Source organism: Bactrocera latifrons, unplaced genomic scaffold (genome assembly GCF_001853355.1).
Source record: "Bactrocera latifrons isolate USDA-ARS-PBARC rearing strain unplaced genomic scaffold, ASM185335v1 scaffold_35, whole genome shotgun sequence".
Taxonomy (NCBI): domain Eukaryota; kingdom Metazoa; phylum Arthropoda; class Insecta; order Diptera; family Tephritidae; genus Bactrocera; species Bactrocera latifrons.
The window spans coordinates 971,908-991,161 of record NW_017536990.1 but is presented as its reverse complement, the minus strand read 5'-3'; the positions used below and the strand labels follow the sequence as shown (position 1 = coordinate 991,161).

Here is a 19,254-nt window from a genome sequence, read left to right as displayed (position 1 = left end):
TAAACAACCACGTTAGGAAACTAACTGCGACTAACTGGCAAACTTATCAACATGGATACAAAGTTTACAATCAAAATCGAATCAAGCCAACACTCCCGGTCTCAGCGGCTGCAGATCAACTTCGAATTATCACCAGATTACGACTGGGTCACACAAAGTTAACGCACGAATATTTGTTAAAAGGGGARCCGYCTCCTTATTGTGCAGCGTGCAACTGCGCACTGTCCATAAAACATATCCTCGATGAGTGTAYAAAATATAAAAATGCKCGAGTCAATATATTTGGAAATGAATTGCCCTCAAATATGCTAAAGACCTTAGATATTGAAAACATAAAAAAMATCTTTAACTTAATTTACCAAAGTAACCTTTTGCACCTTGTTTAATCATTTATTTACTTCGATACTTATTTTTAATATTATCTTATTCTAGAGTATTTTTATATTAAAATATAAAATCTTTTAGTAATAAGTCAGGCCGATAGTCTTAGCTACTAGTTGCCTTGCCAAATGAAATGTAATTATTTATAATTGTAGTTCAAAAATAAATAAATAAATAAATAAAGATATTCATGAATAAATAAATAATTTTTGAAAAAACACAAAATTCGCGATACTTTTTGAACACACCTCGTACATGCATTGTCTTTGCGATGATCTAGACAATATCAAGGTAAGGACGGGTAAAACGTGTTGGAATGAGCGGTAGGTCAGAAATATACAAAGCTCCTACCCATTCTTACCAGAAGGGACTACAGGAACATGTTTGGTATATTTGCTGGTCACAGTCTAGTGGCGATACATGTCTGCAGATAAAGCTGACGAATCGTGATGAGTTCATCTTTCGACACGAAATGATTCTTAAACTCATATTAATCTTCTAAATTATATAGTCTACGTATGAAAAAATATTCTTTCACAGTATTTGTTTATATTACGTAAAATTTTGATAGTTGAAAAATCATATTTCAAATGACTTTTATAGGGACTAATTGTATACCAATTTTTATCTTTATCCAATATAATGGACTGTTTTTCTATCCACATGTACTATGCACATATTTCAACACTTAAATACTGGATTCTTGACTCGTATATTTATTCTTAAGAGCTGAAGGCTCAAAGGTCTGTTTTATGCCACCCAAAGCGATCCACCGGGGGAATCGAAGTTATAAAACTTATTTACCTTAACCTTCGAACCTTTTTCCGTCAACTCGTTCAACTTATTGCATTTACAATTTTATGAAATTATATTTTTTGCTGTGAAAATTATTTTTATCAGATCGATACGTGCATATCTTTTATACACCCTTTCGATCCTTTCCTAGCAAATATTAAAGATTTCGATCAAGCCAGAATATAATATTATTAAGACCAAGTTCAGTTATATGAAGTCATTAACATAATGTACTCGTATTTATTTGCTCATGCTCGCACTTCAATATTTCGTGCTCTTCTTGTTCAATTATGTAAATAGTATCTGGGTGTATGTAGCTTAAACCTAGTTAACACAATGAATATAAAATCGCTGGATATGCCCGCTCGTTTGAAACTCAGTACCCGTACAGATCAGATGGGATTTGTGATAGAAAAGGAACGCCTACAAACAGTGTCAACAGTGTTAGACACGTGGCAGATGAGCGCCCTCCGGCTGGAAGCCATTCTCATCAGCTATGTAGTTGACAGTGTAGGTTTGACCATCATCGCCGACATAAGAGAAGGAACCACGTACAACTATCGCCTCATGATCGGTGCCGACGTCCTTCAGTTTGCCCTCCTCCTCGTGTAATTTACCATCGCTGGTCTCAACACTGGAAACATTGCAGGCACAGTTGCAGTTACCGGTACCGATATGTGGGTCAGCGGCGAAGTAGTGTGAAGGGGAAAATGAGAAAGAACAAAAACAATTTCGGGTAAGTAATTGGGTTTAATCGTCGAGGAATTATGCAAGCGGCTTGACCTTGCGACCTGACGCTAACGCAAGTGAGTGGCAGCCAATTCCGCAGGCATTTATGCGATACATACATACACACTTTCCATTATGAGTATGTATGTATGTATATACCAGACGATCATGTTCATTAACACTTACAGAAATTTATATCCCTCAGGCTCCACATCGGAATCGTAACGTAAAACCTGTACTTCTTGCTGTGGTGTTGGCGCAGTCATGACGGAGACAATGCAAGCAGCAACAAATACAATAACAAACTTCATTTTAACGAGAGATTACGCAATCTTCTTGGTGTAAATGGGACACGGTTTCAAGCTGCTGCTTCTTACTTCACACAACCACACGCTTTTATCACGGGCTAAGTAACGTTTTAGTTGGCGACGTAGCGGATTCCTTTTTTCCGTAAAGGTTAGGCCAATGATGTTTTGTGTAGTTGGGATGCTGGATGGATGGTTTGTTTGTTGGTGGGACTGGCCACTCGGTTAGTTGTGACTCGTCGAAGTACTGAACAATTAATGCTTGCCACAGCCTTTTATTACAGACATTTTATACTCGTCGCGTGTGCACGTTTTAAAGCCCGGCGAAATACTCATAACTGTAAGTACTCCTATTCGTAATGGATGACAACTCGATACTTGATACGCTGGCAATACAGACGAAGCGTCAACAAGCAAACTGACAATACTTACAGCTAATTGTAAAAATATATGCACGTACTTACATAAATATAAACATCCATACAGACACGTGCAGGTATGTGTGTAGCACCCAGCGCATGCCACTGCTTAAAGAGTCGCAAAGAAGATGCAATCGTGTGTTGTTGCTGCTCTTTGAGGTGTGTGTGAATTTTGCAATTTTCAACAGCGGCGGCCGCAGCAGCAGGAACATTCACGCGAATTTATTGAAATGTAGAAAAAATGTCGAAAACTTGTTTTCCTGTTTCTTAAGCAAAACAAAAACCAATTGTTGGTATAAGTGTACTAAAGCACGTTGTGGCTGCACGACACTTGGGACTACACGCTCTGACCGAATCTTTGCTGTCTCATATGTGTAAGAAATGGTTGGCATTTCTTTAGTCCATCCTCTTCTGCATTTCGTTGAAGTTTCGTATGCAAATTTTTCACATTACCTAAATTTTTCGTGGGTCACATTTTAAATTTTCCGGATTGATTAATTTTTAGTATTTTTTTATATATATAGAATATTTAAATTGCCTTAGTTTTAGTAGAATTTTATCACTCATATTTTAGTAAATGCATGTTTGTTTTTTGGTCTATAAAATTGATATTTTCCTGAAGATCAGAATATCTTGCTCCTTACGTATAAGACATGCGACTAAGTTCTCGCTTTTTTGTAATGAGAACTCAATTTTATTGTGAGCAAATGGGTACGAATGAATTATTCGAAGTGAAGCCTAGCTCTTGTGACAACTTTTTCCTATCTTTGTTGCAAAACTCGAAGGTGGCATTTTATATTTCGGGATTTGACAACTCTAATGTTTCAATCTGGCAAATCATAAGTTTATCGTAAAGTCTGACATTTTTGATGTTGCTTACGGTAACTTGAAATATGGATCTCGGTCAAAAAATGAAATAAAATTGCAAACATTTCCGAGCGATTATTTTTGACAACTTTCGACGTAGATTCAGTCAGTAATGGTGCATCGATGAACTTAATTAAACTTTTGGCGATGAAGCTCCATCAAGGGCTAGTGTTCATCGAGTGTGAACGAGAATGACTTCTTTTTGTTTCAGTACGTAAAAGGTAAATGAAGAGGACAACGTTTTTCGACACCTGAAGGGCCAGTTGATGCGTTTAGAATATACGTTTTGAAGATATTTCATACAGTGAGGTGAAAGAGCTTTGAAAATTCTAATCCCTTAAGCAACGTGAACCCGAGCGTTGCCATGCAGCAGAATTACTTTTTCGTGCTTTTCCTGGTATTGAGGTCATAAGGAACCCAAGTTCTTTGTTCCTGAATCATTTCCAGCTCTTGTAGCCTCTTTGAAAAGGATCGGAGGATGACTTATCGAGCAACGTTTCATACAGACGGTGGTTAATATCGAAATCGTCATCATATAAACGGAGACTCTAATGTGGAAATGCAGTTTATTTTTCATATGTCATATGTGTTAAGTTTATTATGTTTTAAATAAACAGCTTGATCTTAATTCCGCACCTAAATTTGAATGTGTCTACTGTTGTAATAAGATGACCAAATTCTTGTCACCATTTAACTCTTTATCTAAATGTCAACCATACCCTTACTAAAACGTAAAAAAGAAAATATTGTTTACGAAAAGAATTATTGCCATAATCTTGCCGTCGGTGTAGCCTAGCACCACTATCTCAACTTTGAAATACTCAAATGCATCATCGAAAGTGTGACGGTCGCGGCACACACATTAACCGACAATACATACATATTATACATAGATCATCAAAATCATGTAATGCTGCTACACATGCATACACATACATACATTCACATGCCTTTATATATTTATTTGCCAGATGTCAAAAGGCCAAATTATTGTTTGCACTTGATGAGTGATTGAACGCAAACCTACATAGCCAGCCATACGGAGGCAAACGTTGGCAAATGTGCGAAGTGAATTTGCGTATTTGTAGCGGTCAAATAGGTTGGGCAGCAGCAGCATCATCCACATCATCAGCACCATCGGCAACCTCAACGGCAGCCGACGGTCACTGAGCCTGCTGACTGGCTCAGCACAATTGGTCGAATATAAAGTTTTGTTTCGTTTAGTTTAGTTTATTTGTTTATGTTTTCGTTTGCTACTTTGCGGCACTAATCTTGAGGCGTCAGTCAGTTAGTCATTCAGGCAGGCCGCCGGCGATAGTCACAACAGCAGCGTCCCATTGCACGCTAACCTACTTCTATCAAGCGAACACAATATAGGCACATATATATCTATGTGAATATTTATTTTTGATTGAATGTTTGTATGTATGTGTGTGCGTGGAAGTTCAAATTTGCATGATCAAGCCCATAATGTCAAAATTTACTTGTATGTAAATATTTATTCATTTCCTTTGTGCTTTGTTTGTATATATTTGTATGAAGGTGTGTGCTAATCACGCTATTGCATATACATACTTTCCGATTTATAAGTGCTTTTACGTGGGTCGTTACGTTCGGGTAAGTTTGTAATCCGCATTTTGATTTTTGCTATATTTACTACAGTTATTTTAATGGCTGATTCAATGGTAGCAGGCGTGCAGAAAGGTTTCTATGATAGTGACCTTAAGTTAAATACTCTCTCCAAAAGAAAACTATTATAAACCATATACGAACGTTTTGAAAAATTTATGATATGTTGGATAAGATAAAAATGGATAGAATTTCGTGTATTAAAAAAAATCTGACGGTTGTGCTGCCACGCCAAGCAAGCATTTAATAAGGTCTAGTGGATGAACCCAGTAAAAAAGCTGATTTGAAATTCAGGTTCATACGACTTGTTTTCCTATGGGGTCTAGGGAGAGTTTGCACCCGATTTTTTATTTCTGAGCCCACATATGCCATGTTATGAGAAAAACACGTTCTCTAAATTTCATTAAGATAACTCACATATTGGCCAATTTATGCGGTATAAAGTCACCCGAAAGTTTGAAAATCTTTAAATCGGAGCTATTTAATATAGACAACGGGTAGTATTGGCCCCATTCAATCCATTTGTAATGCACAGACGTATAACTATTAGGAAACGAGTCTCTCTGTATTACAAAGTGAATGTCACGGGTGCTAACAAATGACCTATGTCCATAAATAATGTCCGGTTAATATTCAAGATCATTGTTGTCATGAAATTCTAAAAAATGATCGGGTCGGATAGTATATGTTTTTAAGGGCATTGTTATATTTGGTACTTCTATATGGAAACTAGGGGTTAGTAACCCCACGTTATCAATTTTAAGCACATGGAGGTACTTCTTTTTAGAGAAGATTATCTCTGATTAAAATAATACATCTTATTTGCAGTAAAAAGTGAGTAATATGTAGAGCTCATTCGCTATTTGGGACCTTATTATACCCTGAACAGGGTATATTAAGTTTGTCACGAAGCTTGTAAAACCCAGAAGGAAGCGTCAGATACCCTATAAAGTATATATCTAAATGATCAGTATGCTGAGCTGAGTCGATCTAGCCATGTCCGTCTGTCTGTCTGTCTGTATATATACAAATTAGTCCCTCAGGTTTTAAGATATCGTTTTGAAATTTTTCAAATATCATTTTCTCTTCAAGAAGCTGCTCATTTGTCAGAACAGCCGATATCAGACCACTATAATATATACATAACACAAACTGAACGATCGGAATCAAGTTCTTGTATGGAAAGCTTTCACATTGGAGGTGGTATATTCACCAAAGTTGGCATAGGTTATTTTCTAGTGTAACAATGCAATCTCCGAAAAAATTGTACAGATCGGCTTACTATAGCATATACATATGTAGCTGCCATACAAACTGAATGATTGGAAAAATATTCTTGTATGGAAAACTTTTGCATTTGACAGGATATATTCACGAAATTTGGCACAGATTATTTCCTAAGGCAACAATGTAATCTCCGAAGAAATTGTTCAGATCGGCTTACTAACAATATAGCTGCCACACAAACCGAACGATCGGAATCAAGGGTTTGTATGGAAAACTTTCGCATTTGACGTATATAATAATAATATAATCTCCGTAAAAATTATTCAGTTCGGATTACTATAGCATATAGCTTTCATATAAACAGAACACATAATTATTAAAATAAATACACCTGTGAAGGGTATATTAGCTCCGATGCATCCGAAGTTAACGTTTCTTCGTGTTTTTAAATAATTATTATGCACCAAAGTGAAAAATTTTAAATTGGTCGAGCAGCTTCTAAGGTATAGAACTTCACTTGCAGACGGCCGGTACCGCGGCCATTGTAATCCTCATGGAGTGCACAAACAGACGGACATACCTCCAGAATTGCACTCATCAACCTGTTTAATTATTTATAGTATTACTTATAAGTGGAATATATTTGCTTTCAGGCGAGTAAAATTGGCACGATATATTTCGAGAGTTGCCATTTCAGTTTCTATTTTTCCTAGTCACCAAAAACATCTGAACAGATAATTATTGAATAAATCGTTTTTTTTAATTTTAGTAATTATTGTTCGATTTTCGTTTATATATTGTTTTTTAATTTATAACGATCGCATGCTTGTGAGCTTCGGAGTTCTACAATTATATTCTACAAAAGTAAACAAACTTGCATGAAGGCAATATTATAAACTTGAATCTTAAAATACATTCAATGGAGTATGACGCATGCGCATAAAAGTAATGGGCGAATTAAAATCTAAATGAAGTTAATCCGCTATTACTGAAACGAATGACACACATGCTAAAGAGTTAAGCTAAGAAGGTTGAGCCCGATGTGATTGTACAGAATTCAATAAAATACTTTACTTCAATGCAGCGCTATTTATTAACAGTATCAACAACGACTAGCCTATCCACATAATTCGTACACTACACGTAAATTGCTTCATTTGCTTAGAAAATATTTACAATTGAACTAAAATTTAACATCACAATACACGTACAACTAATACAACTAATAAAACCATATTCTGCTGCCGAATCTAGTTATAGACGCTCATAACCTAAAAAAGATAAACTCTTATGACGCTGGCTCCGGGCCCACGGGCAGATGTGTGCCTTGTGCCTGGAAGCCATGCTCATTGGCGACATAATTGAGTGTATATTGCACACCATCCGGGCCCGTCCAGCTGACTGTGCCCTCGACCGATATCGCGCCAGCATGTTTCACCGTGGCCGTTTCCTTGCGCGTCACGCCATCACTGGTCTCAAAGCTGTTTGTGGTGTACCAAGAATAGTGTGTGAGAGAGAGAGTGAGAGAGAGTGCGTAAGATGTGGTGAGTTGGTGGCAATGAGTTGAAAAAGTATAATATATAGTTAATCAAGCGTTTAAAATATAATTTATCAAATACATACGCAAAGTTATAGCCATTGGCGCCTTCATTATCATTGGAATAGTTAATAATCTGCACATCGTCATCGCTGTGTGTTGTCGTTGTGGCTGTTGTCGTAGTTGTGGCGGGTGTGGAATCTGGCACAGGGCTGGCGTTGATCAGGTATGCGCCAGCGCACAGCAGCACCAACAGCACACCAAAGCGTATCATTTCACGGTAAGCGCACGCCTGATAATAGTACACGACTAGCGTTAATTGGGCTCAAGCTTTGATTTATGACTTTTAAACTAAGTTTGTCGCTTAAGTCTTTTGTCTTTTACGCTCCTACAATTCGGCTGTACAGTTGTTGGTTGGTCGGGTCGTCTCGCCTTAACTCTTGATCTTGTGATTTCGGCCGGTCTGTCGACCTGTCTGCCAGTACTCGAAATCGGTGCAAACGTTTTTTCGGGACTGTTCAAAGCCGACAACTGCGCAACCAAATGCGCTGCGCAATAGCTTTATATACTACTAAATGGTAATACACAAACAATGTAGCCACTCATGAAACACACACGACTCATGGGAGAAGAAAGAAGTTTTCTAACTTTTGTCCCAAAATAGCCGACAATTTGTAGACGTGTACAATAAAATACGCAAATAAGAGCATCTAATAAAAAGCCAAAAAAGCAACAGTAATAACATGAAATCAAATAAACGACAATAACAACAATCTTACGGCTTCGGGCTGCTAATCCTATACATTAAAACGCTAGCCGCAATTGAAATTTAGATCCAAACTAATTTAGCATCAGGCCGAGTAACGTTTGTTTTAAAGTCGATCAAAAGCAAATCACACACGAATTAACAGTTGGATTGTTGTTGCTGTCACCGCCGCGGTTTCTTGGCTAGCGGAGCTGCTGTGACACAAGGTGATTTTGATGTTTATTGTTTTGCGGTGTGTAGGTTGGCTCAGATGCCGTTGTGCCGGCTGCTGTGCGAATGCGTTCAGCTCACCAAAAGCGAGACAATAAAAAAGTCACCGAGGACCAGCGATGATAAAAATAAGCCTGCAAGAGCAGCAAGCAATGACGAAAATGAAAGTTGAAGGTAAATACTAAATTTTACTAGCCATCTTATGTCGTTCTGATACAGGCACTACGTATGAAGTCCAACGGAAAAATACATCGTAAGAAATTTTATTTTGACGCCATAGATTTTTTTTAGGTTACATTTGTGCGGAAAAATGTTGACAAAAGATATATTAATATTGTGAATGCGCCTAATTGTGCCCTTTTATTGTTTGATAACTAAATTTGTTGAAATAAAAATTGAATCGATTGTCCCAATCTAATATATAATTCAATCTTCAAGGCAAAATGGGTGAATGTTCATATGTCTGGTTGGTAGTTATTTAGTCTTTTTAGGCGTTGAAAAAGACTGTGGACTATTTTTTTAAGAAAAGTCTAAAGAACTATGATCAAGAAGTAGTATTCGACACAGTACTCGCCGGGGGAAGCAGAGGAAGAGAAAGACCTCCACTGGCGCGCTGTCGTTAACACTGTTGAAATCCGCAAATGAAACAAAATTAGACAAATTATTATATCTTACTAAGGTAGTACAAGTATTCCTCATCTCTGGCTTTAATTATTTAGATTTCAAATTCATATGTTTCTCCCACTCAAGAGTAAATAATGGTGGCAAATAAATTTCTTTGCGAAGAAAATCAGCTGAAGTTATCTTATTCGACAATTAATTCAAATAAATGCAGTAGGAGAGATTCTCCTGGAGAGTAAGGAAAGCATGTTTCATTTTAAACTCAATGCCATTAGATCGAACTTTATATACACATATACATCTGAGCAAATCTAACCCGAGCTGGTCCATTTAGAGTGATTTATGATGAATCAAAGCTAAGTAATCATTGCAGAAGAGCTTTGGGGTGTCTACTTTATCACGAACATATGACAATCAAATATGGCGCTAAGTATACAGTGAAGGTCGTGAAGTCATCGTCTAGCCTCATGTGTTTCGTCCACCCATCTCTGTTAATCACTATTGCATTAAAAAGTTAAAATAAACAGAAATTAGAAATGTCGGTCCTGACCAAAGTTCATTGAAGTCTCTGAAGGTCTGCCGAGGCTTTTAACAAATGTATTGAAAATTGAATTGTGCGCTGGCATTCTTGTGTTGTCTTAGAAGTCTATTTTCAGGGTGATTATAATAACTTGTATTAATATGTGAGAAAATGTCATCTTATGTCAGGGAAGTCAATTTTGATCTGATGATAATCGTACTTCTCTTTTAAGCGCATATATTTCATATTAGCTATAGTTATAGCATTCATTGCTGCCAAGCGGAATGTGCCAAAAGTAAATTAAATTTGATATTTCACCAACCAATTAAAGCTTTCAGAAATATACATATTAGTGCACGTAGTACTTCATAACAGATTTTATAATATCTACTGAATTACAAGTAAACGCTTAAACGTGATCACGATTTTATATGCATGCATGTGTGTGTGCGCATGTGCATTAACGAGTTTGTTTACGAACACATTCATTTACTGCCACAGCACAATTATCTTTTACTCTCGTGCTAATGATTTCCGATTGGCATACTAACACACATTCCTCGTAGTAATTGTGTAATGATTAATTAGAAGATGATTAGTGCGTTATACGCGTTTGACTAATTTGTTGTAAAAATCAAAAGAGCGATTAATATATATATAAACGAAATAATTTTTGTATTTGATGAAAGTAAGAAGTGTTACTGAGTTTATGTTTCCATATATTCTCCTTTGCTTAGCCAACTTATTTAGCAACAGGCATACAGCATAAAATAAATAAGTCAGGCGACACTATCGCAAGTCATTGAAAACTGTTATAGTTTATTTTATTTGTTATTGATATATATAAATGAAGTTGTATCTTTGACGTCAGACAATCTTAAGGCTACTTTGCTAATTTTAGAACACTCCAATCTACAAATACACCAACTAATGCGAAGATGTTCGCACAAGCGTTTCCTATAATCGAAAAGTATGCACGCAACAGCATATTAACGGTTTAGGATTTGTTTACATAAATTTGTTATGCAATATTGTTAATCAATGCGAACTCTTATGGCTTCTTAAGGTCAATAATACCATTAAAACTATAGCAGTTGATACCGCAGGCAGAAAAAATAACAAAGAAGTTAATTCGAGCTGTTAGTTTTAAATTCTGCATATCATCGTATGTGTGTGACGGCAAGGTATTAATTTGCAAGAAATAAACAGTAGTACAAATAACCAGAAAAAACATAAAACGTTTTAAAATTTACTTTAGACTTACGAGCAATAAGTTTCTCGATTTTTATTAAGGATAGTTTTGTACTAGTTCAAAACAAATGCATAAGCTTTTAATAAAGTTATAAGCTCAAAAAACTTCTAACTTATACATCTTTTTAACTCTTCCAGCTCCGAGTTCTTTCTAAATAAATTTTAGTCTAATGTAATTTGAGGTCGTTCGATAAGTAAAGGGTGTTTTTTTTTAAGAAGTATGATAAACAATGAGGCAATACTTTTTTCGGAGTTGACCTTTTTAGAGCTGTTACTTGATTTATATTCAGTTACTCCAGAATTCCGTTTGCAAATTTTGTTTATTGAATTTGAAGGAAAGATAACCCTCAAGTAACTGTTTGGTGTTGTCTATGGGTAGAGGGAAATATTGGTCCATATTTCTTAGAGTTTTTTGATGTTTGAGCGCAGGGTTGAGGAGAGAAATATATCTGAAATAATGAATATAAAACCGGTGTGTTAATACATATAAAAGCAAGTATATACTCTATTGCTTTATGTGTTTACCTATTTCACATACATTTATATATTCGGTATATATACATACATATAATTAATGTATGTTTGCGCACGTATACAACAATTAGTTGACTCACCTTGATGCATCTGTAATATGACAATCAAATAATAAACAACCAAAAGTATAAACAAATGCCCATAGCTGTTTAAATTTGTGAACTAATGTTCCAATGGCAGAGGGGCGATGTGTACACGGAATGTTGATAATGAATAATGCACTTTGCGGTATATTGAAGCTGTTGCAGAAGTTGAAATGATGAAGTGCTCAGCTGATTTTGGGTTTGAGAAACTATTTTAACACAAATTGATGCATTGTATACTGATACCATATAAAGACGATTTATGCAAATTTATTTAAATAAATGTATGCAGAACGACACTTTATGCTTATTTATAATATCTATTTTATTTTAAATCTGCAATCAGATTATAACCTCTTTTTAACAACTATGTTGTTAAAAAAATTAAAACTAATCCTTCAACCATCTCTTAAATAAATTGTATAAATAAAGGTATTAATGAATAATAAAGTTCAAATTGATTAACTAATTTAAACAATTAAAGGTCAGCACTTGCTTTAGTCAAATTCATTGAACACCTATTGTGATCGAGTCTCCTGCAGTATATTATACCTACGGTATCCATTAGAGCCGCAAGCATTTACTAACCAAAGTGTTGCTTCCACTACTGGCTGCAGCGCTGACAAGCTTAACAGCGGTGGAAATGATCTCAAAGAGCCTGAAAAGTGCGTTAAATACATTTAACTTTATGGAGTGTTGCCAGGTATGTCAAATGAACAATATACTGTCTGTGACTGAGAGATTCTACAAAAGCCAATGAGTTAATAAAAATTTAAAAGCTATTTTTTGTTTGACCTAACGTTCCCTTTTAGAGTATTTTTTTTTAATTTTCTGACAGAATTTACCGTAGTAATGTAGTTTGCAAGCAAATGAGATATACTCGTATTGGTAAGGCAAATATATAACGGGTTTCTTGAAAAATTATTCTAAAAGTAAAATAAATCAATAACAATTAATTTTAATCAAGAAAGTTTTGTCTATAAAGCCTCTTCCACTTTACCAACCAATCTATTTCCCCTATAACACCATTTTAATTTATATCGGATCCTTCCACATTCCAGTATACAAATAAAGCTCTAGTTAATGTAGCGAGTTTTCCCTTTTTCGAATAGTGTCCTTCCAGTCCTGTATGACTTTGAACAACACCAACTGGCGTGTCGCTCCTTGCTGTTGTTGCAATCCAGCTGTGCTGTGTGTGTCATTGGAGACTTATGCTGCCAAGCTAATAATTTTCTGCGATCTCAGAAGGTAGTTGGCTGTTGTTGCTGTTGTAATGTCAAAACTGTTCAATTCCCTAAGTATTTAATATGCGGACCTCAGTGCCCAGTTGACATTTTACCAAAAATATCGGTAAATATGTGCGATATCTTTCATGATAACAATATGTCTGAATACCAAAAATGAACTGAATCGAATCAATACGGGAAGTATACCTATTTGAGGTTTTTCGAACTTCAGGGTGCCTTTATACCGCGTAAAGGTATTTAGGGCAATATGTGAGTTATCTCAATGTTTTACTAACAACGTACTATAACAGCAGGTACCTTAATGAAACCCAGAGAGTATTGAATTGGTTCGTATAAAAACGATTGAGGACGATTTTCGAACCCTTTCGCTATTTTTTTTCCCAACATAGGCAACACCTGAAGATATAATATATTCGGTTGCACCCGAACCTAGCCGTTATTCACTTTTTTTGTTTTAATTGCTTTTAAAAACATTTAATCATTCCAGTTTGAGCAGCAGTGTACTTGAGCATCATCGGAGGTGTTAATTCATTGGTCAATTTAGCGCATACGTGCTTATATAAATACTTAAGGAAATCAATATTCATTGAAATGTTTATGAAGTGTTCGCTAAAAGATAAAAGCCTCGAGCTATCGCTCGTAAATATCTACAATTTTTTCCCCCAATTTTGCTTAATTCTGCGGTTAACAATGATATAGTACATCTCATCTTCTGTTCATTAAAATTTTTCTTCAACCAGATTAAACACTTCATATGCCATTTACTAAGGTCATCAGCATGCTATGATCAGCCGTTTTAGTAAGAAAACAAAAGCACAACAACAACAAATTACAGCTAACCGAAATTGATGCTTAAGAGGAGTGCACCAACAAATTGAGCTGTTAACTTCTTAAGCGTTGGCGTCTTCAGTTAGCTAAGACACGCATTTTGTTTTTGTTGTTGCCCATATCTATCATAACGTATTGCCAAGAAGGAAGCAAATAGTTTCTTAGTTTGGTGACTGCAATATGCGACCAAATCTTTTATGCCATCAACAGCATTCGTACATTTTTTTAAGGTGCGAGTTCAAGTGTGAGTACTACATAATACACTGTAAATATATATTTGTACAATGACAACTACTACCACAATAAAAGGGCGGAATTCTTTATTACCACTCACTGCTTCAATTTTGTTTCTTTTTAATTAATTAATTTTAAGCTACTCTTGAATTGCACCCATGCTTAATTCTCGCTTAATTTATTCATCTTCATCTAAACTTCACATACTTTTGTATATGTGTATGTATATTGCTGCTGTATTTCTTCAGGAACATCAATTAATAAAGGCTCAGACAAAACTGTCGTGATTTTCGAGGTTAACAAAAACATCATTGAAATTAATACCGCATGACGAGGAGCACCAGAAAGGTAGGCATTTAATTGTTGTTGTATGTGTCAGTATACTTTAGCAGCAGCTTCGGAATTTCACGCGAAGTGGGAAGTTACAAATATGTTGAATGCAAAGATTAACATTAGTAACTTTTAAACCTGTCTTTTATTTATGTGCATATGTGAGTATAGAGGACAGACGGACATGGCTAAATCTGTTAAGGGTATACTAAAAAATACGCAAAAAAATATCTCAAATACTGAAAAATTTTCAATATTTTTTGCACCCAGAATACGATAATGTTTAAGATCGAGAAAGATCTAAACCAATTCCATCCATGTTTGGCTTCAAGAAAGTATGCCCTAGGAAATACTTACACCTACTTATGATATATATAATTGAACCATATCTTTTTCAGACGTGTGGTTTCCAAGAAGAAGTAAAAGTCATATATTTTAATTTGATGGCCAATAATTTAATTTTATTATAAAGATAAGAGTTCGCTATTATGCTGAAAAAGTAATTTAGGGAAAGTGACAATTTCCGCATGTAAATCAAGTAACAGCGAAAATCACACTTCTAAATTGAATAAAGTTATCTAAATTCTATACTAAGAAAACCATTATGAGTACAAAGCTATAATTATCTGTGAAACATATTGTAAGAGTTTAAAAAATATCTATTAATTGGTCATATGTCAAAAGTAATGAAAAATACGACCGATATGATCTTCAAAAGAAGATTATTTGAGATTTCAGTGTATATAAAGGTACAGGGAAAAATTAATAATAGGGCTTTTACTTTACATTAAAGATTAGATAATACCTGAATGTGGAACGCTGTTAATCCTTTAAAATATCTGAAGTTATTATTGTTTATATAGCAACGTGTGTCCAACTTCTATTACCATTCAATGTCTAACAAAGTTGAAATTCAACGTGTTTGTCACTTCACACAATTGCCAAAACGCACCGAGTAGCTCCTAAATTACACCAAACATTTTTTAACAACCATTGAATATCAATTGCTTTCACACATATTAACAACAACACAGAAACTCAATTCAAGCACCTACTTAAAAGTACAAACGCTTGTGTGTATATGTGCGTATGGTGTAACATTGAATGGAAACACTTAGATGCGCTTTGGCAAAGTAGCAAAAACAATAACAGAAACAAGGCAAGGCAAATCGGCATAGCTCAATTGTCAAACGCTAATCAGCAGCGTGGTGAAGTTCAAAACGTCGGTGCTGTTAATGGGTTTATGCTGTCTTGCGGTTAATGACCGCAACGGGCATATTTTGTGCACATCGCGCACATCGAAATGACGATCTCCAAAACCTAGATAATCCGTTGAATTACATAATTTGCGCCTCATTTTTCAGCTATCATGTACGCTTGCGCGTAGTTGCGCTGAAATATTATATAAGTGTATGTATGCGCGCGCATGCTTGCCTAAAATGATTTGCAGGCGGTTATTTTGAATGTCTTTGGCAGTCCATTATTGCCATTTTTCGATTTTTATTGATGGATGCTGCAATGCGCTCTCTAACAATTCAGTTTCATTCGAACGAAGTTTGATTGATATCTCCCTAGTATTTACCTTCACAAGCACTTACGCACACATACACTAGTATGCTTTTACCATATGTTGCATATGGTGTGCCTGGGTGTACAAATGAAGTACACGCAGCTCATCATGCTCTTTTATTGCTTTATAACTATTGTTGTTGGTGCAATTATTATTAGTTTACTTTTTACTTTATTTGCCTACGAGCGTAACGCACAGCGCACAGCGCATACTTCGCACTTTCATAGGTAAATACATATGTGGGGATGTAAGTATGTAGGTACTCTCAGCAAGTGCGTATAGCCATGCTCATTATTGTACTTTATTGGATTTTCTGTAAGACATGCGTATAAATAGCGACCGACTTTGGTAATTACACTGCATTAGTTAGCAAACGTAATTGGGATAACGACAAGCGCGGTAGAAAAAGCTGAAGTTCAAGAAATATTAAAAGAACTATCTCAGAAAGTAAAATATATAAAATCTCTCATCAAAATGAGGTTTACATTGAGCATCCTGGCACTCTGTGGATTGATAGCCTTCGCCTGTGCTGCGCCGCTCGATGACCCAGCTGCTGCCCAGATTCTACGCTATGATAACGAGAACGTCGCTGATGGTTACAAATTCGGGTGAGTACGTGAAAAAAAAAAAAAAATGAAATCAAAAGTGTTATATTTGCGTGAGATGTTGTGGTTACGACACAAAGAGAGGAATCGAATAAAATGTGTTTGAATTTATTAAACATTCGATGAAGTGTACTAAAGTAATTACTTTTTAATATATAAAATAAGAAAATGTAAAATTTGGTCAGCTATTTAATAAAATAAGCGTTGAAGTAATATTCGATCAATTATTAAATGCCGAAAACTATAAATTTTGCAAATTATAGAAAGATTTGAAGATTTACAAAAAGACATTTTGTAGAAAATGATTATAGTTTAGAAACGCCTACTTCGAATATAAATCTTTTTAAACTTTCAGGGTTCAATATATATCTAATCGATATATAAATTTTTTAATTTTGTGAGGTTATTGGCTTGGAAAAAGGCTCCACTACAATAAGTTGCTCTGGCTGATTAAATAACTTATTCTTTTTTCGGATTTCTTATCACTAATACTTCAAATATATAACTGGTCACAATTAAAATTCCGATACATACATATAACTTTAACTTAAGTAACTTTTAAGTAACTTTAAATCTTTGAAGACATTTTATATAAATATTTCAGGTACTCAAGGGTTTTGTGCTTGAATATATATTAAATTACCAAAAATTTTAATTGTTGTGTTCAATCCTAGTATTTTCAGTTATCCTTCACCAGAAAAATATGTTCAGAAAATATTATTATTTTTTCAAAAATTTTCTCTTTAATTTTATTTCTGCACAAAAATTATTATCAAACAAAAATTAAATTGTAATTTACCAATTTACAGCTATGAGACTAGTGATGGTGTGTCGCGCCAGGAGGAGGCTGAACTAAAGAACGCCGGCACCGAACAGGAGGCCATTTCTGTGCGCGGATCAGTTAGTTGGGTGGCACCGGACGGTCAGACATACACGTTAAATTACATCGCCGATGAGAACGGTTTCCAACCACAGGGCGATCATTTGCCGCATGTTTAATGTTGCGCAATAGAGGAGATACTTTGAAATTAATCGTTTTTATATGCATGTAGTTAGAGTGTAAATATACAAAAATATGAATTGTTATACAATTAAGAAACAGTATTAAATTGGCTTATTACAATTCTTTAATACTTCATTTCTATTTTATTATTTAGTGAAAATATTGAAAGAACGTGTTTGTGTTTGTATTTAGAACCTCAAAGATTTTAAAGTTATGGTTTAAATGACAGGTAAGTGTGTTTTAATAGTTATAGCTAAAAATTCTAACTGAATTTTAACCGAATGTTAAGCACAAAGAGTTTGTGGGAAGTGTAATTTTTTATTAATTACGTTGGATTACTTCAATATATAATAATTCTAGGTCTTCAACTAAAATCTCCGTTAGCTCATTTTAAGCTTTCTCATATAGAAAATACTAAAAACACACTATATTTAAAGTCAACAAATAAGTAAAAAATGATCAAGTTCGTTGCTTAAGTCTTCTGTTTTTGCTCACTATCCTGAAGTGAATTTCAAAGTTAATGGTACAGATATTTATTTCTCAACATTTTTATAGACTGCATAGCTAAGATTAGAAAAAGTCGATTCTTCGAAATTAAAAAAAAAATTGTACAAATTAGAACTTTGAGCATTAGCGTCTACCAAAGGGATGATATTATTTTGAAAATTACACAAATAAAGAGTTTAGAATAGAAATATGACACCTTGGGTTCTTGAGTTTGTTAGGGGTGTACTTGAAAAACATCGATTTTTTCATATTTTCAAAGTTCACCATTTCAGTATATCTCCTTAAGAGGATTTTTCAAATTCATGTGGTACCCATACCTAGAGATTCTTTTTGTAGACAGTCTTTTATAAATGCTTCAAAACTATGTGATGATGAGTGCTCAGTTTCTTAGCGATAACATTACTATCATGGTCAATCTTTTCCATAATTTCATCGACTTATTCAACTATAAGGTATTTCACATTGAAATGGTTGTACTACATGAATTGATACAGCATCGCCTTGGTAAACTTTACACATTTCATTGGTGGATTGTGGGTCATTCTTTCCTTTTTTATGCAAAAAGTTTTAAATATAGCGAATATCTTCATAATTTTCACTCATTTTTGAACAGCTGTGACTTTTTTCAACTTCCCCAAATTTAATTTCTTTAAAATTTAAAATCTAACCTTTCCAACAATTTATGGTATAACACAATGTGATTTCTAGCACTGAAGATATAACGACATCTATGGACCAAATACGAAAAGACTTTTTCGACTACTCACTACATGCTATATAGTTTGAAATTTTTTAATTATTTTTTTTTTTTTTTTGAACATCAGGAAGGTCTAAAAATTTATTCTAAGAAAAATAGAAAAACTCATCTTAAATTTGGAAATATACTTTCATAATGGCTAATTTTGTGTCCTAAATCAATTGTCGTTTATTTGTTCAATCTGGTTTTAGTTTGTGTATATATGTATATTTGACTTCCTTGCTTCCTTTCGTTAATTCCCGGTCGATTTGGATATTTCAACTTTCATAGCTATAAAATGTGGCAATAATTTCACCAGC

General features: G+C 34.7%; 3 protein-coding genes across 3 annotated transcripts; 1 reads left to right on the top strand and 2 right to left on the bottom strand.

Annotated features, from left to right (window-relative positions):
- Window positions 1-1,378: 1,378 nt before the first annotated feature.
- Window positions 1,379-2,485, bottom strand: LOC108971581 (larval cuticle protein 8-like). The gene is made up of 2 exons (XM_018937749.1): window positions 2,092-2,485; window positions 1,379-1,810 (listed from the first exon to the last, which is right to left on the bottom strand). The coding sequence occupies exons 1-2, from the start codon at window positions 2,214-2,216 to the stop codon at window positions 1,621-1,623; spliced, it is 315 nt and encodes a 104-aa protein (XP_018793294.1). The 5' UTR covers window positions 2,217-2,485; the 3' UTR covers window positions 1,379-1,620.
- A 4,702-nt stretch (window positions 2,486-7,187) lies between these two features.
- LOC108971606 (endocuticle structural glycoprotein SgAbd-5-like) lies at window positions 7,188-8,903 on the bottom strand. Its single transcript, XM_018937783.1, has 3 exons — window positions 8,669-8,903; window positions 7,976-8,599; window positions 7,188-7,833 (listed from the first exon to the last, which is right to left on the bottom strand). Exons 2-3 carry the CDS (start codon window positions 8,161-8,163, stop codon window positions 7,641-7,643), a joined length of 381 nt encoding a protein of 126 aa, XP_018793328.1. The 5' UTR covers window positions 8,164-8,599; window positions 8,669-8,903; the 3' UTR covers window positions 7,188-7,640.
- Window positions 8,904-16,458: 7,555 nt separating this feature from the next.
- Window positions 16,459-17,789, top strand: LOC108971590 (endocuticle structural protein SgAbd-6). The gene is made up of 2 exons (XM_018937762.1): window positions 16,459-16,691; window positions 17,498-17,789. Exons 1-2 carry the CDS (start codon window positions 16,558-16,560, stop codon window positions 17,685-17,687), a joined length of 324 nt encoding a protein of 107 aa, XP_018793307.1. The 5' UTR covers window positions 16,459-16,557; the 3' UTR covers window positions 17,688-17,789.
- The last annotated feature ends 1,465 nt before the right edge of the window (window positions 17,790-19,254 follow it).